This window comes from Dendrobates tinctorius, unplaced genomic scaffold (assembly GCF_039654945.1).
Source record: "Dendrobates tinctorius isolate UK_male_01 unplaced genomic scaffold, ASM3965494v1 ptg000077l, whole genome shotgun sequence".
NCBI lineage: Eukaryota > Metazoa > Chordata > Amphibia > Anura > Dendrobatidae > Dendrobates > Dendrobates tinctorius.
In genome coordinates, this window is record NW_027361745.1 from 82836 (window position 1) to 110214 (window position 27379).

Consider the following 27379-nt stretch of genomic DNA (forward strand, 5'->3'; position numbering starts at 1 on the left):
CATAGGGGCAGTATTATAGTAGTTATATTCTTGTACATAGGAGCAGTATTATAGTAGTTATATTCTTGTACATAGGGGCAGTATTATAGTAGTTATATTCTTGTACATGTACATAGGAGGCAGTATTATAGTAGTTATATTCTTGTACATAGGGGCAGTATTGTAGTAGTTATATTCTTGTACATAGGGAACAGTATTATAGTAGTTATATTCTTGTACATAGGAGCAGTATTATAGTAGTTATATTCTTGTACATAGGAGCAGTATCATAGTAGTTATATTCTTGTACATAGGAGGCAGTATTATAGTAGTTATATTCTTGTAAATAGGAGGTAGTATTATAGTAGTTATATTCTTGTACATAGGGGCAGTATTATAGTAGTTATATTCTTGTACATAGGAGCAGTATTATAGTAGTTATATTCTTGTACATAGCAGTATTATAGTAGTTATATTCTTGTATATAGGGAGCAGTATTATAGTAGTTATATTCTTGTACATAGGAGCAGTATTATAGTAGTTATATTCTTGTATATGGGGAGCAGTATTATAGTAGCTATATTCTTGTACATAGGGGGCAGTATTATAGTAGTCATATTCTTGTACATAGGAGCAGTATTATAGTAGTTATATTCTTCTACATAGGGGCAGTATTGTAGTAGTTATATTCTTGTTCATAGGGGCAGTATTATAGTAGTTATATTCTTGTATATAGGAGCAGTATTATAGTAGTTATATTCTTGTACATAGGAGCAGTATTATAGTAGTTATATTCTTGTACATAGGGGCAGTATTATAGAAGTTATATTCTTGTACATAGGAGCAGTATTATAGTAGTTATATTCTTGTACATAGGGGCAGTATTATAGTAGTTATATTCTTGTACATGTACATAGGAGGCAGTATTATAGTAGTTATATTCTTGTACATAGGGGCAGTATTGTAGTAGTTATATTCTTGAACATAGGGAACAGTATTATAGTAGTTATATTCTTGTACATAGGAGCAGTATTATAGTAGTTATATTCTTGTACATAGGAGCAGTATCATAGTAGTTATATTCTTTTACATAGGAGGCAGTATTATAGTAGTTATATTCTTGTAAATAGGAGGTAGTATTATAGTAGTTATATTCTTGTACATAGGGGCAGTATTATAGTAGTTATATTCTTGTACATAGGAGCAGTATTATAGTAGTTATATACTTGTACATAGCAGTATTATAATAGTTATATTCTTGTATATAGGGAGCAGTCTTATAGTAGTTATATTCTTGAACATAAGAGCAGTATTATAGTAGTTATATTCTTGTACATAGGAGCAGTATTATAGTAGTTATATTCTTGTACATAGCAGCGGTACTATAGTAGTTATATTCTTGTACATAGGAGGCAGTATTATAGTAGTTATATTCTTGTACATAGGAGCAGTATTATAGTAGTTATATTCTTGTACATAGGAGCAGTATTATAGTAGTTATATTCTTGTATATGGGGAGCAGTATTATAGTAGTTATATTCTTGTACATAGGGGCAGTATTATAGTAGTCATATTCTTGTACATAGAAGCAGTATTATAGTAGTTATATTCTTCTACATAGGGGCAGTATTGTAGTAGTTATATTCTTGTTCATAGGGGCAGTATTATAGTAATTATATTCTTGTACATAGGAGCAGTATTATAGTAGTTATATTCTTGTACATAGGAGCAGTATTATAGTAGTTATATTCTTGTACATAGGGGCAGTATTATAGTAGTTATATTCTTGTACATAGGAGCTGTATTATAGTAGTTATATTCTTGTACATAGGGGCAGTATTATAGTAGTTATATTCTTGTACATAGGAGGCAGTATTATAGTAGTTATATTCTTGTACATAGGGGCAGTATTATAGTAGTTATATTCTTGTACATAAGGAACAGTATTATAGTAGTTATATTCTTGTACATAGGAGGCAGTATTATAGTAGTTATATTCTTGTACATAGGAGGCAGTATTATAGTAGTTATATTCTTGTACATAGGGAACAGTATTATAGTAGTTATATTCTTGTACATAGGAGGCGGTATTATAGTAGTTATATTCTTGTAAATAGGAGGTAGTATTATAGTAGTTATATTCTTGTACATAGGGGCAGTATTATAGTAGTTATATTCTTGTACATAGGTGCAGTATTATAGTAGTTATATTCTTGTATATAGGGGCAGTATTATAGTAGTTATATTCTTGTACATAGGGGCAGTATTATAGTAGTTATATTCTTGTACATAGGAGCAGTATTATAGTAGTTATATTCTTGTACATAGGGGCAGTATTATAGTAGTTATATTCTTGTACATAGGGGCAGTATTATAGTAGTTATATTCATAGAATCATAGAATCATAGAATCATAGAATCATAGAATCGTAGAGTTGGAAGGGACCTCCTGGGCCATCTGGTCCAACCCCCTGCTCAAAGCAGGATTCGCTAAATCATCCCAGTCAGATGTCTGTCCAGCCTCTGTTTGAAGACTTCCATTGAAGGAGAACTCACCACTTCTCGTGGCAGCCTGTTCCACTCATTGATCACTCTAACTGTCAAAAAGTTTTTTCTAATATCTAATCTGTGTCTCCTCCCATTCAGTTTCATCCCATTGCTTCTAGTCTTTCCTTGTGCAAATGAGAATAAAGTTGATCCTTCTACAATGTGACAGCCCTTTAGATATTTGTAGACAGCTATTAAGTCTCCTCTCAGTCTTCTCTTTTGCAAACTAAACATTCCCAAATCCTGCAACCTTTCCTCATAAGACAGGGTTTGCAGACCGGTCACCATTCTGGTCACTCTTTTCTGAACTTGCTCCAGTTTGTTGATGTCTTTTTTAAAATGTGGTGCCCAAAACTGGACACCATATTCCAGATGAGGTCTGACCAAAGAGGAGTAGAGGGAAATAATGACTTCACGTGATCTAGACTGTATGCTTCTGTTAATACATCCTAGAATTGCATTTGCCTTTTTTGCTGCTGCATCACACTGTTGACTCATATTCAGTCTGTGATCTATTAGTATACCCAAGTCTTTTTCACATGTGCTGTCACTTAGCCCTATTCCTCCCATACTATATCTGCTTTTTTCATTTTTATTGCCCAGATGTAGTACTTTGCATTTCTCCCTGTTAAAAACCATTCTGTTAGTTGCTGCCCACTTCTCCAGTTTATTTAAATCTTTTTGAATCCTCTCTCTCTCTTCTCTAGTATTAGCTATCCCTCCTAGCTTTGTGTCATCAGCAAATTTAATCAGTTTACCCTCAATTCCTTCATCTAAATCGTTGATAAAGATGTTGAACAATTCTTGTACATAGGAGCAGTATTATAGTAGTTATATTCTTGTATATAGGGAGCAGTATTATAGTAGTTATATTCTTGTACATAGGAGCAGTATTCTAGTAGTTATATTCTTGTACATAGGAGCAGTATTATAGTAGTTATATTCTTGTACATAGCAGCGGTACTATATTAGTTATATTCTTGTACATAGGAGGCAGTATTATAGTAGTTATATTCTTGTACATAGGAGCAGTATTATAGTAGTTATATTCTTGTACATAGGTGCAGTATTATAGTAGTTATATTCTTGTACATAGGGGGCAGTATTACAGTAGTTATATTCTTGTACATAGGTGCAGTATTGTAGTAGTTATATTCTTGTACTTAGGGGGCAGTATTATAGTAGTTATATTCTTGTTCATAGGGGCAGTATTATAGTAGTTATATTCTTGTACATAGGGGGCAGTATTACAGTAGTTATATTCTTGTACATAGGGGGCAGTATTATAGTAGTTATATTCTTGTACTTAGGGGGCAGTATTATAGTAGTTATATTCTTGTACATAGGGGCAGTATTATAGTAGTTATATTCTTGTACATAGGAGGCAGTATTACAGTAGTTATATTCTTGTACATAGGGGGCAGTATTATAGTAGTTATATTCTTGTAGATAGGGGCAGTATTATAGTAGTTATATTCTTGTACATAGGGAGCAGTATTATAGTAGTTATATTCTTGTACATAGGAGCAGTATTATAGTAATTATATTCTTGTAGATAGGGGCAGTATTATAGTAGTTATATTCTTGTACATAGTGGCAGTATTATAGTAGTTATATTCTTGTACATAGGGGCAGTATTATTGTAGTTATATTCTTGTACATAGGAGCAGTATTATAGTAGTTATATTCTTGTACATAGGTGCAGTATTATAGTAGTTATATTCTTGTATATAGGGGGCAGTATTAGGCTGAGTTCACACGTGGCGTTTTTTTCGCGTTTCCGCGGCGGTTTTAATCGCGCGATTTTGCCGCGAAAACGCGAAAAATAAGCATCCCATGCATTCCTATGGGATTCCGCAATGCTGTGCTAATGCTGCGGTTTTTACCGCAGCGGAATCGCTTCGCGGTAAAAACCGCAGCATGCTCATTAATTTGCGGAATCGCGGCGATCCCGCACCCATAGGAATGCATTGTTCCGCTTATTTCCCGCATGTGGCTGTGCACACCATGCGAAAAGTACGCAGAACAATTGCGGATGGTACCCACGGTCCGGAGGAGAGGAGACTGTCCTCCGGGCTCTGGGCACCATATCCCTGTAAAAAATAGAATTTAAAATAAAAAATATTGTTATTCTCACTCTCCGATGTCCCGCGCAGCATTCCTTCCTCTCTCCACGCTCTCGTTCCCAGTAGTCCTTTGCGAAAATGCCCGCGATGACGTCCGTTCTCGCGGTATCGCGAAGTCTCGCAGTCATTCGCGCGACGTCATCGCGAGCATTTTCGCAAAGGATTACTGGCAACGGATGCGCGGGACGTCGGAGGGTGAGAATAACACCGTTTTTTATTTTTTTTTTTACATTCTATCTTTTACTACTGATGCTGCATAGGCGGCCTCAGTAGTAAAAAGTTGGTCACACTCGTCAAACACTGTGTTTGATGAGTGTGACCAACCTGTCAATCAGTTCTCCAAGCGATGCTACAGATCGCTTGGAAAACGCTAGCATTTTGCAAGCTAATTACGCTTGGAAAATGCTAGTTTTTCCGCGGGAAAATCGCGAGAATTTAAAATGCGATTTTCCCGCGGACTGGAATTCCGGAATTCTCGTGGTAATTTCCGCGAGAGTTCCGGTACGTGTGCACATAGCCTTATAGTAGTTATATTCTTGTAGATAGGGGCAGTATTATAGTAGTTATATTCTTGTACATAGGGGGGCAGTATTATAGTAGTTATATTCTTGTAGATAGGGGCAGTATTATAGTAGTTATATTCTTGTACATAGGAGCAGTATTATAGTAGTTATATTCTTGTACATAGAAGCAGTATTATAGTAGTTATATTCTTCTACATAGGGGCAGTATTGTAGTAGTTATATTCTTGTTCATAGGGGCAGTATTATAGTAGTTATATTCTTGTACATAGGTGCAGTATTATAGTAGTTATATTCTTGTATATAGGGAGCAGTATTATAGTAGTTATATTCTTGTACATAGGGGCAGTATTATAGTAGTTATATTCTTGTACATAGGAGCTGTATTATAGTAGTTATATTCTTGTACATAGGGGCAGTATTATAGTAGTTATATTCTTGTACATAGGTGCAGTATTATAGTAGTTATATTCTTGTATATAGGGAGCAGTATTATAGTAGTTATATTCTTGTACATAGGGAGCAGTATTATAGTAGTTATATTCTTGTATATAGGGAGCAGTATTATAGTAGTTATTTTCTTGCACATAGGGAGCAGTATTATAGTAGTTATATTCTTGTACATAGGAGCAGTATTATAGTAGTTATATTCTTGTATATAGGGAGCAGTATTATAGTAGTTATTTTCTTGTACATAGGGAGCAGTATTATAGTAGTTATATTCTTGTACATAGGGGCAGTATTATAGTAGTTATATTCTTGTATATAGGGAGCAGTATTATAGTAGTTATTTTCTTGCACATAGGGAGCAGTATTATAGTAGTTATATTCTTGTACATAGGAGCAGTATTATAGTAGTTATATTCTTGTACATAGGGGGCAGTATTATAGTAGTTATATTCTTGTACATAGGGGCAGTATTATAGTAGTTATATTCTTGTACATAGGAGCAGTATTATAGTAGTTATATTCTTGTATATAGGGAGCAGTATTATAGTAGTTATATTCTTGTACATAGGAGCAGTATTCTAGTAGTTATATTCTTGTACATAGGAGCAGTATTATAGTAGTTATATTCTTGTACATAGCAGCGGTACTATATTAGTTATATTCTTGTACATAGGAGGCAGTATTATAGTAGTTATATTCTTGTACATAGGAGCAGTATTATAGTAGTTATATTCTTGTACATAGGTGCAGTATTGTAGTAGTTATATTCTTGTATTTAGGGGGCAGTATTATAGTAGTTATATTCTTGTAGATAGGGGCAGTATTATAGTAGTTATATTCTTGTACATAGGGAGCAGTATTATAGTAGTTATATTCTTGTACATAGGAGCAGTATTATAGTAATTATATTCTTGTAGATAGGGGCAGTATTATAGTAGTTATATTCTTGTACATAGGGGCAGTATTATAGTAGTTATATTCTTGTAGATAGGGGCAGTATTATAGTAGTTATATTCTTGTACATAGGGGCAGTATTATAGTAGTTATATTCTTGTATATAGGAGCAGTATTATAGTAGCAATATTCTTGTACATAGGAGCAGTATTATAGTAGTTATATTCTTGTATATAGGAGCAGTATTATAGTAGTTATATTCTTGTACATAGGGGCAGTATTATAGTAGTTATATTCTTGTACATAGGGGCAGTATTATAGTAGTTATATTCCTGTACATAGGAGTAGTATTATAGTATTTATATTCTTGTACATAGCGGGCAGTATTATAGTAGTTATATTCCTGTACATAGGAGTAGTATTATAGTATTTATATTCTTGTACATAGGGGGCAGTATTATAGTAGTTATAGTCTTGTACATAGGGGGCAGTATTATAGTAGTTATATTCTCGTACATAGGAGCAGTATTACAGTAGTTATATTCTCGTACATAGGGGCAGTATTATAGTAGTTATATTCTTGTACATAGGGGGCAGTATTATAGTAGTTATATTCTTGTACATAGGGGGCAGTATTATAGTAGTTATATTCTTGTACATAGGGGCAGTATTATTGTAGTTATATTCTTGTACATAGGGGGCAGTATTATAGTAGTTATATTCTTGTACATAGGAGCAGTATTATAGTAGTTATATTCTTGTATATAGGTGCAGTATTATAGTAGTTATATTCTTGTATATAGGGGCAGTATTATAGTAGTTATATTCTTGTAGATAGGGCCAGTATTATAGTAGTTATATTCTTGTAGATAGGGGCAGTATTATAGTAGTTATATTCTTGTACATAGGGGCAGTATTATAGTAGTTATATTCTTGTACATAGGGGCAGTATTATAGTAGTTATATTCTTGTACATAGGGGCATTATTATAGTAGTTATATTCTTGTACATAGGAGCAGTATTATAGTAGTTATATTCTTGTACATAGGGGCAGTATTATAGTAGTTATATTCTTGTATATAGGGGCAGTATTATAGTAGTTATATTCTTGTAGATAGGGGCAGTATTATAGTAGTTATATTCTTGTAGATAGGGGCAGTATTATAGTAGTTATATTCTTGTAGATAGGGGCAGTATTATAGTAGTTATATTCTTGTACATAGGGGCAGTATTATAGTAGTTATATTCTTGTACATAGGGGCAGTATTATAGTAGTTATATTCTTGTACATAGGGGCAGTATTATAGTAGTTATATTCCTGTACATGGGGCAGTATTATAGTAGTTATATTCTTGTACATTGGAGCAGTATTATAGTAGTTATATTCTTGTACATAGGGGCAGTATTATAGTAGTTATATTCTTGTACATAGGGGCAGTATTATAGTAGTTATATTCCTGTACATAGGAGCAGTATTATAGTAGTTATATTCTTGTACATTGGAGCAGTATTATAGTAGTTATATTCTTGTACATAGGGGCAGTATTATAGTAGTTATATTCTTGTACATAGGAGCAGTATTATTGTAGTTATATTCTTGTACATAGGAGCAGTATTATAGTAGTTATATTCTTGTACATAGGAGCAGTATTATAGTAGTTATATTCTTGTACATAGGAGCAGTATTATAGTAGTTATATTCTTGTACATTGGAGCAGTATTATAGTAGTTATATTCTTGTACATAGGGGCAGTATTATAGTAGTTATATTCTTGTACATTGGAGCAGTATTATAGTAGTTATATTCTTGTACATAGGAGCAGTATTATTGTAGTTATATTCTTGTACATAGGGGCAGTATTATAGTAGTTATATTCTTGTACATAGGGGCAGTATTATAGTAGTTATATTCTTGTACATAGGAGCAGTATTATTGTAGTTATATTCTTGTACATAGGAGCAGTATTATAGTAGTTATATTCTTGTACATAGGGGCAGTATTATAGTAGTTATATTCTTGTACATAGGAGCAGTATTATAGTAGTTATATTCTTGTACATAGGAGCAGTATTATAGTAGTTATATTCTTGTACATTGGAGCAGTATTATAGTAGTTATATTCTTGTACATAGGAGCAGTATTATAGTAGTTATATTCTTGTACATAGGAGCAGTATTATTGTAGTTATATTCTTGTACATAGGGGCAGTATTATAGTAGTTATATTCTTGTACATAGGGGGAAGTATTATAGTAGTTATATTCTTGTACATAGGGGGAAGTATTATAGTAGTTATATTCTTGTACATAGGGACAGTATTATAGTAGTTATATTCTTGTACATAGGGGGAAGTATTATAGTAGTTATATTCTTGTACATAGGGGCAGTATTATAGTAGTTATATTCTTGCAGGTGATTGGTACCTGATGCTTTGTACAGTTCCTTCAGGGTTCCCTGCGGTTGCTCGATCTGATGGACTGTGAGATCCACAGTTCCTCCTCCGCAGTCGGCCACAATATAGCGATCTCCTAGGAGTGGATATAAGATTCTGCTGTCAGATATCAGTCATTGTTATTATTACATTAATATTTTCTCGTATCCTGACAGTTCGGCATTAATCACAGCTAGTAGATGGCGATCTGTGCTCATCCTTTATTGTAAAGTTTCTGTACTCGGGTTTCTTGCTGGGTGTCATCCTCGCTCTCCTGTCGGGCGTCACATTATTTTTGAGCCCACCATTCTTCATGGTTCATAATCACTCAGGGCCAAAAATACAAATGTCTCCGTTTCCTCCATCCTGAGGAATAGCTACGAGATGGGAGCAGGGTGCGGCCATTCTGTAACCACGTGTGTAATGTCACCTGCCGGTGGCCTAAAGGGCCAAGAACCCATCACAGACATGGACGAAGATATCTGGAGGGTCCGTCCATCACTGATCATATGCGAGAATCAGCGTTTTCACTTCCGACCATCTCTGATAACAGGGAGTAATACAGTTGTGGCCAAAAGTATTGACACCCCTGCAATTCTGTCAGATAATACTCAGTTTCTTCCTGAAAATGATTGCAAACACAAATTCTTTGGTATTATCTTCATTTAATTTGTCTTAAATGAAAAAACACAAAAAGAATTGTCCTAAAGCCAAATTGGATATAATTCCACACCAAACATAAAAAAGAGGGTGGACAAAAGTATTGGCACTGTTGGAAAAATCATGTGATGCTTCTCTAATTTGTGTAATTGACAGCACCTGTAACTTACCTGTGGCACCTAACAGGTGTTGGCAATAACTCAATCACACTTGCAGCCAGTTGACATGGATTAAAGTTGACTCAACCTCTGTCCTGTGTCCTTGTGTGTACCACATTGAGCATGGAGAAAATAAAGACCAAAGAACTGTCTGAGGACTTGAGAAACCAAATTGTGAGGAAGCATGAGCAATCTCAAGGCTACAAGTCCATCTCCAAAGACCTGAATGTTCCTGTGTCTACCGTGCGCAGTGTCATCAAGAAGTGTAAAGCCCATGGCACTGTGGCTAACCTCCCGAGATGTGGACGGAAAAGAAAAACTGACAAGAGACTTCAACGCAAGATTGTGCGGATGTTGGATAAAGAACCTCGACTAACATCCAAACAAGCTCAAGCTGCCCTGCAGTCCGAGGGTACAAGTGTCAACCCGTACTATCCATCGGCGTCTGAATGAAAAGGGACTGTATGGTAGGAGACCCAGGAAGACCCCACTTCTTACCCCAAGACATAAAAAAGCCAGGCTGGAGTTTGCCAAAACTTACCTGAAAAAGCCTAAAACGTTTTGGAAGAATGTTCTCTGGTCAGATGAGACAAAAGTAGAGCTTTTTGGGCAAAGGCATCAACATAGAGTTTACAGGAGAAAAAAAGAGGCATTCAAAGAAAAGAACACGGTCCCTACAGTCAAACATGGTGGAGGTTCCCTGATGTTTTGGGGTTGCTTTGCTGCCTCTGGCACTGGACTGCTTGACGGTGTGCATGGCATTATGAAGTCTGAAGACTACCAACAAATTTTGCAGCATAATGTAGGGCCCAGTGTGAGAAAGCTGGGTCTCCCTCAGAGGTCATGGGTCTTCCAGCAGGACAATGACCCAAAACACAATTCAAAAAGCACTAGAAAATGGTTTGAGAGAAAGCACTGGAGACTTCTAAGGTGGCCAGCAATGAGTCCAGACCTGAATCCCATAGAACACCTGTGGAGAGATCTAAAAATGGCAGTTTGGAGAAGGCACCCTTCAAATATCAGGGACCTGGAGCAGTTTGCCAAAGAAGAATGGTCTAAAATTCCAGCAGAGCATTGTAGGAAACTCATTGATGGTTACCGTAAGCGGTTGGTCGCAGTTATTTTGGCTAAAGGTTGTGCAACCAAGTATTAGGCTGAGGGTGCAAATACTTTTGTCTGGCCCATTTTTGAAGTTTTGTATGAAATGATCAATGTTTTTTGCTTTTTGCTTCATTCTCTTTTGTGTTTTTTCCTTTAATACAAATTAAATGAAGATAATAATACCAAAGAATTTGTGTTTGCAATCATTTTCAGGAAGAAACTGAGTATTATCTGACAGAATTGCAGGGGTGTCAATACTTTTGGCCACAACTGTAGTTTGTCGTCTCGTGTCCAAAGGTGAATGGTAACAAGTGCTTGTATTGTACGGTCCGGCCATCAGTATATTAAATAGGGTCTGCATATAATGCTGCGTGAACCGGTCACCATCCACTATGTGTACAGTACAGACACAGAGGGCTATTAAGGGCAAGAAGGGTGAGAACAGAGGGTCCTGGTTTTGAAGTAAATTTTGTATGGGCCGAACAGGCAGAGTTGGGTAAGTGAGGTGAGGCAATAGACCAGTCTAAAGAAATCCATTTTTAGGCCATGCTTAAAACTGTGGGTATTGGGGAGTAATCGAAATATCCTGGGTAGTGCATTCCAAAGAATTGGCGCAGCACGCAAGAAGTCTTGGAGACAGGAGTGCTAGGTTCTGATTATTAAGGATGTTAGCAGAACTGACTGCACGGGAAAGATGGTAGACCGAGATGATGGAGGAGATGTAGGGTGGTGCTGAACCGTGGAGCGATTTGTGGGTGAGAGTGATCAGTTTGCATAATGTTCTGTAGCAGATGGGTAACCAGTGTAATGACTGGCACAGGGTGCAGACATCGATGTAAGAGTTATTAATAGAGTTGGGTGAATATCTTCGGTTCCCCGCTTAATCGGCAAGTTATAGCGTTTTCCTTTTGAAAAAGCTACAGCGGGAACCCGACTCCCTGGATCGCGTCAGGGGAACAGCTGATGGCCGCCGCAGCTGCATGTGGTGCGGCTGTGTCACAATCGCAGCACATGCATGGAGAGCCCAACAAACAGGCTGTATCCATACATGTGCTGGGCCCGTCATACAACCGCAACACATGCAGTTGCGGCGGCGATCAGCTATTCACCCGGCACGATCCAGGAAGCTGGGTTCCCGCTGTAGCTTTTTCGGCAAGCGCTATAGCTTGCCGAAGAAGCTCCGAACCGAAGATATTCGCTCAAGGAATTGAGCAAATATCTTCACAGGAATTAATTAATTAGGTGGAAGGAAAAAATGAACATTGAACTTTTCCCAGTATGATGAAAAAGCAAAGTTTTTTGCTGTTTTTTTTATGATCTGCAAAAAAAAAAGTTAATTAGTGGGACAGTTTTATAGGTTGGGTCTTTTTTTGTTTTTATGTCAATATACGTATTTATTGGTTTAATATTTTTTCATTTTTAAGTTTTAAAACATTTTTTTACTTTTTTACGTAGTCTCTGTATGGAACTTCAATTTTTATTTTTCTGACCACTGGTCTCATGCATTACAATAAACATGTATTGCATGAGACCTGTCGGTTTTACACTGGCAGATCACCTTTTAGGGAATGTGCACACGATCAGTAAATGATGCAGGTTGGACGTTCCGTACTTATGCAGCATACAACCCGCATGGCCAGATGTTACAGCATAGTGGATGGGGATTCAAGAAATCCCATGCCCACTATGCGTCCAGAGACGCACGTGGCTCACCTGCGGAGACGGGCATGTGTCGCGTCTCTTCAGACCGTAGCATGTCTACTTCTCTTGCAGAGACACGAGCCTCCACAGGAGAAATTTCATCCATAGAATGTATACTGGACTCGGTGAATCCGTGCGGTTCAGTGATCACAGAAGATCCACTTACGTTCAATAGCCAGCAGCGCTTTGGACGCAGTGAACATGCGCTGCGTCCAATGCGCTGCCCGTTCCTGATCATCTGCGCATACCCTTAGACTCAGCCAGCAGCTGAGTCTAACAGGCACCATAGCCGGAAGACGCAGACGCAAACATTATATGACTCTGGGGTTGTGCATCCTGCATTCTGTCGGTCGGTCAGTAGATGACAGTAGAAGATCTTCTTCACCTTCCTAGACAAAAATCAGCAATCAGGAGAAATAAAGAGGGATTCTCCCTGGCCGTGGTCTATGAGGTCATCTGGATCTTGAGAGGTTGCATCAGGGCATGGGTTCCTTGCTGGTGGGGAGTAGCATAGGCTACAGCTCTACCCAGTCCCTGCTACCTTACAGGTTCCTGGACTGTGTAACAGGACAGCAGCACTATAAATGCTCTGTAATGTTTCGGGACCCAGTTTGGTCTTTGACTGTGGTCCATGGTTTCTCAGGACCATAATCCATCTCTGATCACCGTCACTCACCTGCCTGCATCTCTGACCACAGCTCTCCCATCCCGGTCTCCACCAGAAACGTGCGGCTGTGCCGGGATCTTCTGAGCTGCTCCCGTGCTGGGAATGATAGGGGAGACTCTGGTTATATGGGGTCCATGGTTGATAACATCTGACATTTATAATAAAGTCATTGATAAACATACAAATGATTGAGATCAGGATTGGACATGTTCGACCCTGCTAAACAGAAGACATGAAGACCTCAACCCAAACTACATGAGCCTCAGGAGGGTCTCCACCCACTGTGGACCCCCATAGGACAAGGATTATGCTAACCAAACATCCCCTATAAAGCTACAGTGCACTTCAGTCAGCATTCCCTCAACCCTAAATGGCTGACAACAGGGAACAACAAACTACTTTAATCAGTAAATTCAAGTATAAGTCCGTAGGGTGTAAATTAATCACTAAGCCCCCTGTAAATTAAACTTAAGCTATATGGTTAAGCAACAAGTTTGTGATTTGTTTCTGTGGTTTCATGACTAAGATTTCAGTCTCTGAGTGTAAGACTGCTGAGTACATCATCAAGAACCCTGAAAACCCAAACAGTAGATGGTCTCCGGAGAAAAGTTAATGTATTGGGCAAGTGTAGTGAGAAGCTGTGATACCATCACATTCTCAACCACACATTTTTATCTAGACCTGGAGACTATCACATCCTCATCTATACCTGGAGGTCACCATATCTTCATTTACACCTGGATACCTTAGCATTTTCATCTATATCTGGAGACCATCACATCCTCATCCAGACATGAAGACACTCATATCCTCATCCAGACATGGAGAGTCTCCATATCCTCATCCACACTTGGAGACCAACACATCTTAGTCTCCAGGTATGGACAATCACATCTTCATCTACACTTGGAGACCATCACATCATCATCTACACCTGGAGACCACCACATTGTCATCTACACCAGGAGATCACCACATTTTCAACTATATCTGGATACCATCACATCCTCATCCAGTCCACTATATCTATAGCTGGAGACCACCACACTTTCATCCATATTTGGAGACCATTACCTCTTCATTCAGACTTGGAGATCACACCTAGAGACCATCAAATCCTCATGTCTATCTGGAGACCATCACAACTTAATGGACAATTGGAGAGCAGCACAACCTTATCCATCTGGAGACCTTCACATCATTTCCTTAGAGCTGATGAGAAATATTTGACTTGGGGAGGCTGGTAGGGACTTTATAGGGTAACAATAGATAATAGATGGATACTGTCACTGTCAGGGTGTGAGGTATATCGGTGTGACTAGGGTTTAGTGAGGACTGGACATACAAGGTACTTTTTGGCCGCATTCATTTATCCAGGTCCTGTGTACTTCCATGATGGTTTCCTTAATACATAGAGGATTCTGGTGAGATTGAATGATTTTACCTATCCGTCAACGAGGTTGATACCGCACTCCTTTCTCATAAATAAGATTAAAGGTTAAGTCTTAATTTCATGCTGTATTTATTTATTCTCACCTTGCCTGAAGCTGGAGTCAACTGATCGATCAGGAGAAAAGCCATTGAAAAAAGCCTTACAGCTGAGGTCAATCAGCTGGTGGAGTCGGAGCTTTCTGCAGTAAATGGAGGCAGCTTCTGGCTCCAAAGCTATTAGGAGCTGCTCAGGATATTCTGGGGACACCAAGCCTGCCTAGAAAGTCACACGATTAAGGAAATGAGAATCAACATCAATCGTAATTCTAATCACAGAAAAAGTCCATAAAGATTCCCCCATCTAGTGAATGTTCTTGTACATAGGGGCAGTATTACAGTGATGTTAGTTTTTTGTATCCTGAGACGCTCTATCTTTAGTTTTTGCAGGAGGTAAAATCTCTTGCCAGGTATGCTGCTTCTCTCATGAATTGCTTTGCTGGTTGCTTCCAAATGGCGGGCACAGTTATCACCCATCGGATGCCTTCATTCTCATCTAGAGATGGACATTGTTCCTTCAGTTCCTTTTAAGAAGAATAACAACAATTTAGTTTCACCATCTGCCAACATCAGCTGTTGTGACCTGAATTTATTGAAGCCTTTTTATTCTACATTCCTTGTCTTGTACTAATATAGATAATTGACTCACGTGAACTGCATGTTCCTTGAAGAACCTTAATGCGTGTGCAAACACCTCCAGTGCTTGGACCTTCTTCCCATTCAAGGCATCCAACTCTGTCTTCATGGTGAGATCCTAAGGGACAAAATATCATAACTAGAGAGGTGACAGAAGTGAAAGTCATATTTCGCCCTTACAACTGTGTCCATCCCTCTTACACTGGTGCTGTGAATCTTCATCTTGAATTTCTCAAAGTAAAGCCAGTCTCGAGCCTCCTCAGGGTCCAGATCATGGTAGAAGTCTCTGGCCGTGTATCCAAAACTATGGAACGCCTTGTCAGGAGTCAGTAGTAAACTGGTGGGAGTTTTCTGGTGGGCAACTCCAGGGTCCCCTCCTTCCCATTTCCTAAAAGTTAGCAGCAGAAGATTATGGATTATTGATGGAGCCATCGTGGAGATAGTTGTCTTAACTATAACCAGTACTCCTAAGAACAGAGTATACTTCTTGACTATGACTTCTGGAGGTAAAGAAATAATTTGTGCCACCATCTATGTGGTCTACAGCTAGTTAGATAGCATTTTGGCTCAGCATGATGATTGTACTGGGTAGAGGTCTTTACAGTCAGAAATGGTCATCATCTCTCACAAATTTGCCTGATGTCTCAACTTCAGTTGTTTTTAGGGTGTTGTCTAGCCATATGGCTCCAGATGAACTGACAGAAGGTCTCATCGATGAGTTAAAGCATAGTTGAAATTCCTAGTTCCTGATCCATGTACGATTGGCAAGGTTGGCCAACTTTCTTCTAACCAAGACCATATATGACCATCTTGTGGTGTAATTAGCATGACGGGGAGAAGATGCTGTACGTCCTTGTGAGACTCACAACTATGTCCGATACTTTTTTCTAAAATCCACTGACTGAAAACAGTTGCGACACCACCGCCATATGTATGAGACAGTCAACCCCTGATGCCATGATACGCGAGTTTGGCTGACTGTCTTCCACTATGTCGGGAGTCAGTAGTAAGACCATATATGATCGATCATCTGCCGGTGTGGCGAGGACACAGAGGTTACTTCAGTGAGATCTTATGTTGTGTTCCCGGGACACTCAGTAGATTCGATTGGTGGAAGGTGTCTATGGTACCACCTACTAGTGGTTTGGAACGCTCCTTTTGGTCTAGTTGGTCACAAAGTTGTAGCATTTAGGGTCTAATAACAGAAGATTACTGATGTGCTCAAAAGTTTACATTCCCCGGCAGAATTTTTGCTTTCTTGACCTTCTTTCAGAGAATATGAATGATAACGCCAAAACTATTTCTCCACTCATGGTTAGTGGTCGCTGGAAGAAAGCCATTACTGCGCAAATGCCACAAAGTATCTTGCCTACAATACGCAAAACAGCAGGGACGAGCCTCAAATTTTCTCGATCAAGGTAATTTCGAGTGATGAGACAAAAATTGAACTTTTTGGCCACAACCATAAATGTTACATTTAGAGAGAGGTCAACAAGGTCTATGATGAAAGGAACACCATTCCTACTGTAAAGCACGGAGATGGATCACTAATGTTTTGGGGATGTGTGAGCTACAGAGTCAAAGGAAATTTGGTCAAAGTAGAAGGAAAGATGAATGCAGCACGTTATCAGCAAATACTGGAGGCAAATGTCAATCATCAGTCTGGAAGCTGCGCATGGGACGTACTTGGACGTTCCAACATGACAACGATCCAAAACACAAGGCCAAGTCGACCTGTCATTGGCTACAGCAGAACAAAGTGAAGGTTCTGGAGTGGCCATCTCAGTCTCCTGACCTCAATATCATTGAGCCACTCTGGGGAGATCTCAAGCACGCAGTTCATGCTAGACAGTCCAGGAATTTGCAGTATCTGGAGGCTTTTTGCCAAGAAGAGTGGGCAGCTTTACCATCTGAGAAAATAAAGAACCTCATCCACAACTACCACAAAAGACTTCAAGCTGTCATTGATGTTAGAGGGGGCAATACAGGGTATTAAGAAATGGGGTATGTAAACTTTATATCAGGGTCATTTGGATGTTTTGGGTTGTCATTATGATTTAAACAGAGAAAACACAGTAGTTTGATAATAAATGGCTTCACCCAACCACTAACCATGAGTGGAGAAAAAGATTTGGTGTTATATTCATATTCTCTGAAAAAAGGCCAATAAAGGCCTTTATTTTGAGGATAACTGTATATAATATGTTGACAAATCCAAGTAGTTTGGTCCAGTGTGTCATCCCAGAGGACAAGCAGCAGAAGACTGGACCAGTCATGGTATAGACCAGCAGATTGTATGTACTGGGAGCACAATATTCCACTGTAACTCCGTGATGATGAGATGGTGAGCGGATGCCTCCATGATTTACTGCATGGCGCTCGCTCGTTTGCACATTCCACTCTGAGAACAAGTAATTTTTCATATTTCCATAATGGAACCCGTCTTGAGAGTGGTGAGATGCGTGGTGTGAGGAGCGAGGCCAAGAGTGTGCTGTGCCTTGCTGCCGATTGTATACAGTGCAGGAGATTTGCCTCTCCAGGAATTCACATCTGCTGTGATGGCGTCTTCAGCCCTTAAAGGGATTTTCCAGATATAGGTCAGTAATGGCTGACTACAGTGGGTGCCCGGTATACACACTGCTGGCATAAGCTTGTGGTTGCATGATGTCACACACCTGGCAGTGTATTAATCAGAGTTCGGTTTATCAGGGGTTAATCTGACAGGAGCTCAGCAGCAGCTTACATGAGTTTGTGTTGTTTGGTTCTTGTTATCTCTCCTCATGAACAGGTCTGATATGTTTGGGCCAAAACGTAAACTAGAAATATTCACCATGACTTTACGGACACACTGTATATACAGCTCCGGCAAAAATTAGAGACCAGTTTCAAATGTTCGGTTTGTCGGATTTTTCTCTTTATATTTTTGAGTAAAATGTAAATTGTTCTTTTATTCTATAAACTCCTGACAACACGTCTCCGAAATTCCCAGCAATAAATTTTTTTTTTCTGACGAAAAATGGTCAAAATTAAAAAAAAAATCCAGTGCTTTCAGACCTCAAATAATGCTAAGAAAACAAGTTCATAGTCATTTAGAAACAATACTAATGTTTTACCTCAGGAAGAGTTCAGAGATCAGTATTCTGTGGAATCCCCATGAGTGTTAACCACAGCTTTCCTGCGTCTTGGCTGCTTTCCACCAGTCTCTCACACGGCTTCTGGGTGACCTTATGCTGCTCCTGGTACACACATGTCAGCAGTTCTTCTCTGTCTGATGGCTTGTGACTCTCCATCTTCCTCCTGATTACATTCCAGAGGTTTTCAGTGGGGTTCAGGTCTGGAGAATGGGCGGCCATGGCAGGGGTTGGATGTGGTGGTCTTTATAGCCACATTAGTGTCCAGCCTCACCCATCAGCAGTACAATGTACTGTACTGATACAATGAAACCACACCCATAATAGTGTCATGTGACCTCAATAAGGCTTATATGGCAAGTAAGTGTAGAATGCTGCCTAGGCTCCTCCCACACCCGCTGTAGAGTGCTGTCCATAGGCTCCTCCCACACCGGCTGTAGAGTGCTGTCCATAGGCTCCTCCCACACCCGCTGTAGAGTGCTGTCCATAGGCTCCTCCCACACCTGCTGTAGAATGTCGTGGATAGGTTCCTCCCACACCCGCTGTAGAATGCTGCCTAGGCTCCTCCCACACCCGCTGTAGAGTGCTGTCCATAGGCTCCTCCCACACCCGCTGTAGAGTGCTGTCCATAGGCTCCTCCCACACCTGCTGTAGAGTGCAAGGACTGCATATAGCACTTTTCCAGCACCATCATGTCTGAAATTCACAATTCTAGTAATGCGAGCTTGTAGGGTAGCCGTGACAAGTTCTTAAAGTCCAGTCTGGGCATTCCCTTTAAGTGTCAGCTACCAGTGACAGCAGTGTGGCCGTCTATAGACAGACGTCTCTAGTGACACACATGAGACCTCCACACTTGTGGCGGACAGCATGTAATGGACGCCTCCCGGATCTCCGCTGGTTCTGCACTTGATTAGTGTGGCTCCCTGATGCCTGACACACAGACGCACCTCCTGCGGTATGATACGGGCGGAGGTGTAGCCAAAGCACATTCCTGCATTCTTCGGTCGCTAGGAGACCGCTATAACCTGAGTTTCACTCATTTGTGCTGAGATTAGCACGGGCGGTGACGAGATAGCGGATTCCACCCTGCGCTCGCTGAATACTTGGAGGAGTCTCCTCTTCAGGATGGATTCCATTATCACTGACAAATCCCCCCGTGTTGTGACCTCACATTACCGGAGCATTGCTACAGCAGGTTGTCACATCCCCTCCCCCACCGCCACGTACCTCATCATGTGGATCGCCTCAGGGTCCTTCACAAAGCTGAAGGCGTAACCGCTGGACGTGGTGCCGAAGTCAATGGCCACCACAACATTGAAGCGCGTCGGCGCCAGGGACCGGTGCTCGCTCCTCTGCAACACAAAGAGGGTCACCGGGCATAGAAAACCGGAAGCACGGGGACATGCAAACATATCTGCACTGTCTGACCCTGCCGGTATAACCCGGGCATGTTCTGTATATATACCGTACATACATGTAGCTGGTATAACCTGGGTATCTCTTGTATGTGTGTGTGTATATATATATACTGTACATACAGTGGGAAAAAAAGTCTTTAGTCGCCATCAATTGTGCAAGTTCTCCCCCTTATAAAGATGAGAGAGGCCTGTAATTGACATCATAGGTCGACCACAACTATGAGAGTCACAATGAGGAAACAAATCCAGAAAATCTCCTTGTCTGATTTGGTAAGATTTATTTTGCAAATTATGGTGGAAAATAAGTATTTGGTCACCTAAAACATGCAAGATCTCTGTCTCTCACAGACCTGCAACTTCTTCTGTAAGAGGCTCCTCTGTCCTCCACTCATTACCTGTAGTAATGGCGCCTGTTTATAAAAGACACCTGTGCACAACCTCAGACAGTCACACTCCAAACTCCACTATGGTGAAGACCAAAGAGCTGTCGGAGGACACCAGAAACAAAATTGTAGCCCTGCACCAGGCTGGGAAGACTGAATCTGCAATAGGCAACCAGCTTGGTGTGATGAAATCAACTGTGGGAGCAATAATTCGAAAATGGAAGACATACAAGACCACTGATAATCTCCCTTGATCTGGGGCTCCAGGCAAGATCTCACCCCGTGGGGTCAAAGTGATCACAAGAACGGTGAGCAAAAATCCCAGAACCACACGGGGGGACCTAGTGAATGACCTGCAGAGAGCTGGGACCACCGTAACAAAGGCTACCATCAGTAACACTACGCTGCCAGGGACTCAGATCCTGCAGTGCCAGACGTGTCCCCCTGCTTAAGCCTGTACATGTCCGGGCCCATCTGAAGTTTGCCAGAGAGCATTTGGATTACCCAGAAGAGTATTGGGAGAATGTCATATGGTCTGATGAAACCAAAGTAGAACTGTTTGGTAGAAAAAAAACTCATTGTGTTTGGAGGAGACAGAATGCTGAGTTGCATCCAAAGAACACCATACCTACTGTGAAGCATGGGGGTGGCAACATCATGCTATGGGGCTGTTTCTCTGCAAAGGGACTAGAACGACTGATCCGTGTACATGAAAGAATGAATGGGGCCATGTATAGTGAAATTTTGAGTGCAAACCTCCTTCCATCAGCAAGGGCATTAAAGATGAAACTTGAATGGGACTTTCAGCATGATAATGATCCCAAGAGCACCGCCAGGGCAGCAAAGGAGTGGCTTCATAAGAAGCATATGAAGGTCCTGGAGTGGCCTAGCCAGTCTCCAGATCTCATCTCCATAGAAAACCTTTGTAGGGATTTGAAAGCCCGTGTTGCCCAAAACATCTCTGCTCTAGAGGAGATCTGCATGGAGGAATTGGCCAACATACCACCAACAGTGTGTGCCAACCTTGTGAAGACTTACAGAAAATGTTTGACCTCTGTGATTACCAGCAAAGGAGATATAACAAAATATTGAGATGAACTTTTGTTAATGACCAAATACTTATTTTCTACCATAATTTGCAAAACAAATTTTACCAAATCAGACAAGGGGATTTTCTGGATGTTTTCTCATTTTGACTCTCATAGTTGTGGTCTACCTATAATGTCAATTACTTTTTTTCCCCACTGTACATACAGGAGATGACCAGGTTATATGTACAGCTGATATAACCTGAACATCCCCTGTATATTATTATGTATGTACAGCTGGTATAACCTGGGCATCTCCTGTATATAATTATATATGCACAGCTGGTATAACCTGGGCATCTCCTGTATATAATTATATATGTACAGCTGGTATAACCTGGACATCTTCTGTATATAATTATATATGTACAGCTGATATAACCTGAACATCCCCTGTATATTATTATGTATGTACAGCTGGTATAACCTGGGCATCTCCTGTATATAATTATATATGTACAGCTGATATAAACTGAACATCCCCTGTATATTATTATGTATGTACAGCTGGTATAACCTGGGCATCTCCTGTATATAATTATATATGCACAGCTGGTATAACCTGGGCATCTCCTGTATATAATTATATATGTACAGCTGGTATAACCTGGACATCTTCTGTATATAATTATATATGTACAGCTGGTATAACCTGGGCATCTCCTGTATATAATTATATATGCACAGCTGGTATAACCTGAACATCCCCTGTATATTATTATGTATGTACAGCTGGTATAACCTGAGCATCTCCTGTATATTATTATATATGCACAGCTGGTATAACCTGGGCAACTCCTGTATATTATGTATGTACAGCTGGTATAACCTGGACATCTCCTGTATATAATTATATATGTACAGCTGGTATAACCTGGGCATCTCCTGTATATAATTATACATGTACAGCTGGTATAACCTGGGCATCTCCTGTATATTATTATGTATGTACAGCTGATATAACCTGAACATCCCCTGTATATTATTATGTATGTACAGCTGGTATAACCTGGGCATCTCCTGTATATAATTATATATGCACAGCTGGTATAACCTGGGCATCTCCTGTATATAATTATATATGTACAGCTGGTATAACCTGGACATCTTCTGTATATAATTATATATGTACAGCTGATATAACCTGAACATCCCCTGTATATTATTATGTATGTACAGCTGGTATAACCTGGGCATCTCCTGTATATAATTATATATGTACAGCTGATATAAACTGAACATCCCCTGTATATTATTATGTATGTACAGCTGGTATAACCTGGGCATCTCCTGTATATAATTATATATGCACAGCTGGTATAACCTGGGCATCTCCTGTATATAATTATATATGTACAGCTGGTATAACCTGGACATCTACTGTATATAATTATATATGTACAGCTGGTATAACCTGGGCATCTCCTGTATATAATTATATATGCACAGCTGGTATAACCTGAACATCCCCTGTATATTATTATGTATGTACAGCTGGTATAACCTGAGCATCTCCTGTATATTATTATATATGCACAGCTGGTATAACCTGGGCAACTCCTGTATATTATGTATGTACAGCTGGTATAACCTGGACATCTCCTGTATATAATTATATATGTACAGCTGGTATAACCTGGGCATCTCCTGTATATAATTATACATGTACAGCTGGTATAACCTGGGCATCTCCTGTATATTATTATGTATGTACAGCTGATATAACCTGAACATCCCCTGTATATTATTATGTATGTACAGCTGGTATAACCTGGGCATCTCCTGTATATAATTATATATGCACAGCTGGTATAACCTGGGCATCTCCTGTATATTATGTATGTACAGCTGGTATAACCTTGGCATCTCCTGTATATAATTATATATGTACAGCTGGTATAACCTGGGCATCTCCTGTATATAATTATATATGTACAGCCGGTATAACCTGGGCATCTTCTGTATATAATTATATATGTACAGCTGGTATAACCTGGGCATCTCCTGTATATAATTATATATGTACAGCTGGTATAACCTGGACATCTCCTGTATATAATTATATATGAACAGCTGATATAACCTGGACATCTCCTGTATATAATTATATATGTACAGCCGGTATAACCTGGGCATCTCCTGTATATAATTATATATGTACAGCCGGTATAACCTGGGCATCTCCTGTATATAATTATATATGTACAGCCGGTATAACCTGGGCATCTCCTGTATATAATTATATATGTACAGCCTGTATAACCTGGGCATCTCCTGTATATAATTATATAAGTACAGCCGGTATAACCTGGGCATCTCCTGTATATAATTATATATGTACAGCTGGTATAACCTGGGCATCTCCTGTATATAATTATATATGTACATCCGGTATAACCTGGGCATCTCCTGTATATAATTATATATGTACAGCCGGTATAACCTGGGTATCTCCTGTATATAATTATATATGTACAGCCGGTATAACCTGAGCATCTCCTGTATATAATTATATATGTACAGCCGGTATAACCTGGGCATCTCCTGTATATAATTATATATGTACAGCCGGTATAACCTGGGCATCTCCTGTATATAATTATACATGTACAGCTGGTATAACCTGGGCATCTCCTGTATATAATTATATATGTACAGCTGGTATAACCTGGGCATCTCCTGTATATAATTATATATGTACAGCTGGTATAACCTGGGCATCTTCTGTATATATATGTACAGCTGTATAACATAGGTACATATTTTTGCTTTTGATCCCCCCCCCACGTACCGGAGACTGTGATGGGGTCAGCGGGGCGATACTACAACTCTCATTCAGGGAGTTCGGGGAGAGTGTTGGGGACGGTGTGCAGGAACGCTCCATGTTTTCTGCTAGAAGAGAAGGAACAGTTACTGTTACATCACTGCCACACAGGGGCGCTATCACTTATGGCTTGATACTTTTACATTAAAACATTCATAAAAAGCAATAAACAATGTAATGAAGACATGGGGGAGGGGAGACCCTCATGTGAGCCCCAAGACCAGCTCCCTCCACATCACAAGCCTCGGGTGCACTTACTTCTGCTACACAAAGGAAGTTGAGATTTGGATAAAATAGACCCGCTCCCGTGATTCGCCCCACCCTCCCCTGGCACAGGTCTGGGGTGAGATTTCAGAAATTTCATGTTGATTAATAACAGATGTGCCCTGGATTGTGTGATGAAAGGGTAGGGGGAGACGGAGGGGCTGGGGGGCTCCAGAGCGAGGGGCTCAAGTAACAGGGACAAAAATGTGAGATGAAGCAGCGCAGGCCGACATCCTGGGGAAGATTAGTGTGGATGATGAGAGTGATGGTAACAATGGAACAAAGAAACCACGTAGAAAAGAAAAAGAATTGTCAGAAATGATTCAAAGATAAAAACAAACACTGAACAACCACAGAGACAATAGAGTGTGCTGCTTACAACAAGTGACAGCATGAAACGCGCGTTGGGGCGGTGGAGGAGCTACATAGCCACCAATGTAAGTGTCTATTGAGATTTGTTACTCATGTTTTTCATGCACGCCTTCAAGCAGCATTTTACTTTACCTGCACTTTTTAGGATACGGTTCTACTTCTAACAATCAGACACATTTAGATTTTGCATGGTGACAACACGGTGGATTTTTTGTAGTTTTCTCCTTTAGAGTTGGCATTGCAGCCTTTGAGAATAACTTAATTAAATTTGTGTTTTAATTTATTCTATTTAATAAAAAATTGTTTTAAACAGCACATATGCAGTACAGATCAAGTTTGGACACACCTTCTCATTCAAAGAGTTGACTATGAAAATTGTAGATTCACTCTGAAGGCATCAAAACTATGAATTACCACATGTGGAATTATAGAATTACCAAAAAAGTGTGAAACAACTGAAAATGTGTCTTATATTCTAGGTTCTTCACAGTAGCCACCTTTTGCTTTGATTACTGCATTGCACACTCTTGGCATTCTCTTGATGAGCTTCAAGAGGAGATGCTCATGTTATACCAGTTTTGATGCCTTCAGAGTGAATCTACAATTTTCATAGTCATGAAAATAAAGAAAACTCCTTGAATGAGAAGGTGTGTCCAAACTTTTGGTCTGTACTGTACATATGCAGCCGGGTGTAGAGGATCCAAGTATGATACTACTATGTACACAGTGACTGCACCAGCAGAATAGTGAGTGCAGCTCTGGAGTATAATACAGGATGTAACTCAGGATCAGTAATGTAATGTATGTACACAGTGACTGCACCAGCAGAATAGTGAGTGCAGCACTGGAGTATAATACAGGATGTAACTCAGGATCAGTAATGTATGTACACAGTGACTGCACCAGCAGAATAGTGAGTGCAGCTCTGGAGTATAATACAGGATGTAACTGAGGATCAGTAATGTATGTACACAGTGACTGCACCAGCAGAATAGTGAGTGCAGCTCTGGAGTATAATACAGGATGTAACTCAGGATCAGTAATGTAATGTATGTACACAGTGACTGCACCAGCAGAATAGTGAGTGCAGCTGCTCTGGGGTATAATACAGGATGTAACTCAGGATCAGTAATGTGATGTATGTACACAGTGACTGCACCAGCAGAATAGTGAGTGCAGCTCTGGAGTATAATACAGGATGTAACTCAGGATCAGTAATGTAATGTATGTACATAGTGACTGCACCAGCAGAATAGTGAGTGCAGCTCTGGAGTATAATACAGGATGTAACTCAGGATCAGTAATGTATGTACACAGTGACTGCACCAGCAGAATAGTGAGTGCAGCTCTGGAGTATAATACAGGAGGTAACTCAGGATCAGTAATGTAATGTATGTACACAGTGACTGCACCAGCAGAATAGTGAGTGCAGCACTGGAGTATAATACAGGATGTAACTCAGGATCAGTAATGTATGTACACAGTGACTGCACCAGCAGAATAGTGAGTGCAGCTCTGGAGTATAATACAGGATGTAACTGAGGATCAGTAATGTATGTACACAGTGACTGCACCAGCAGAATAGTGAGTGCAGCTCTGGAGTATAATACAGGATGTAACTCAGGATCAGTAATGTAATGTATGTACACAGTGACTGCACCAGCAGAATAGTGAGTGCAGCTGCTCTGGGGTATAATACAGGATGTAACTCAGGATCAGTAATGTGATGTATGTACACAGTGACTGCACCAGCAGAATAGTGAGTGCAGCTCTGGAGTATAATACAGGATGTAACTCAGGATCAGTAATGTAATGTATGTACATAGTGACTGCACCAGCAGAATAGTGAGTGCAGCTCTGGAGTATAATACAGGATGTAACTCAGGATCAGTAATGTATGTACACAGTGACTGCACCAGCAGAATAGTGAGTGCAGCTCTGGAGTATAATACAGGATGTAACTCAGGATCAGTAATGTATGTACACAGTGACTGCACCAGCAGAATAGTGAGTGCAGCTCTGGAGTATAATACAGGATGTAACTCAGGATCAGTAATGTATGTACACAGTGACTGCACCAGCAGAATAGTGAGTGCAGCTCTGGAGTATAATACAGGATGTAACTCAGGATCAGTAATGTAATGTATGTACATAGTGACTGCACCAGCAGAATAGTGAGTGCAGCTCTGGAGTATAATACAGGATGTAACTCAGGATCAGTAATGTAATGTATGTACACAGTGACTGCACCAGCAGAATAGTGAGTGCAGCACTGGAGTATAATACAGGATGTAACTCAGGATCAGTAATGTAATGTATGTACACAGTGACTGCACCAGCAGAATAGTGAGTGCAGCTCTGGAGTATAATACAGGATGTAACTCAGGATCAGTAATGTAATGTATGTACACAGTGACCGCACCAGCAGAATAGTGAGTGCAGCTCTGGGGTATAATACAGGATGTAACTCAGGATCAGTAATGTATGTACACAGTGACTGCACCAGCAGAATAGTGAGTGCAGCTCTGGAGTATAATACAGG

General features: G+C 39.8%; 1 protein-coding gene across 2 annotated transcripts in view; it reads right to left on the reverse strand.

Annotated features, from left to right (window-relative positions):
- Positions 1 to 27379, reverse strand: part of HSPA12B (heat shock protein family A (Hsp70) member 12B) — a 74252-nt gene that overhangs the window by 33838 nt on the left and 13035 nt on the right. Inside the window, exons 3-10 of one of the 2 annotated variants that reach the window (XM_073583382.1) lie at positions 24169 to 24266; positions 19716 to 19840; positions 15559 to 15745; positions 15371 to 15475; positions 15129 to 15245; positions 14770 to 14941; positions 13243 to 13329; positions 8939 to 9043 (exon numbers count right to left, since the gene is read on the reverse strand). In XM_073583382.1, coding sequence (XP_073439483.1) covers positions 8939 to 9043; positions 13243 to 13329; positions 14770 to 14941; positions 15129 to 15245; positions 15371 to 15475; positions 15559 to 15745; positions 19716 to 19840; positions 24169 to 24266 — 996 coding nt within the window. Of the gene's footprint in view, positions 1 to 8938; positions 9044 to 13242; positions 13330 to 14769; positions 14942 to 15128; positions 15246 to 15370; positions 15476 to 15558; positions 15746 to 19715; positions 19841 to 24168; positions 24270 to 27379 lie in introns of both variants that reach the window. The other variant, XM_073583381.1, reaches the window with a different exon arrangement.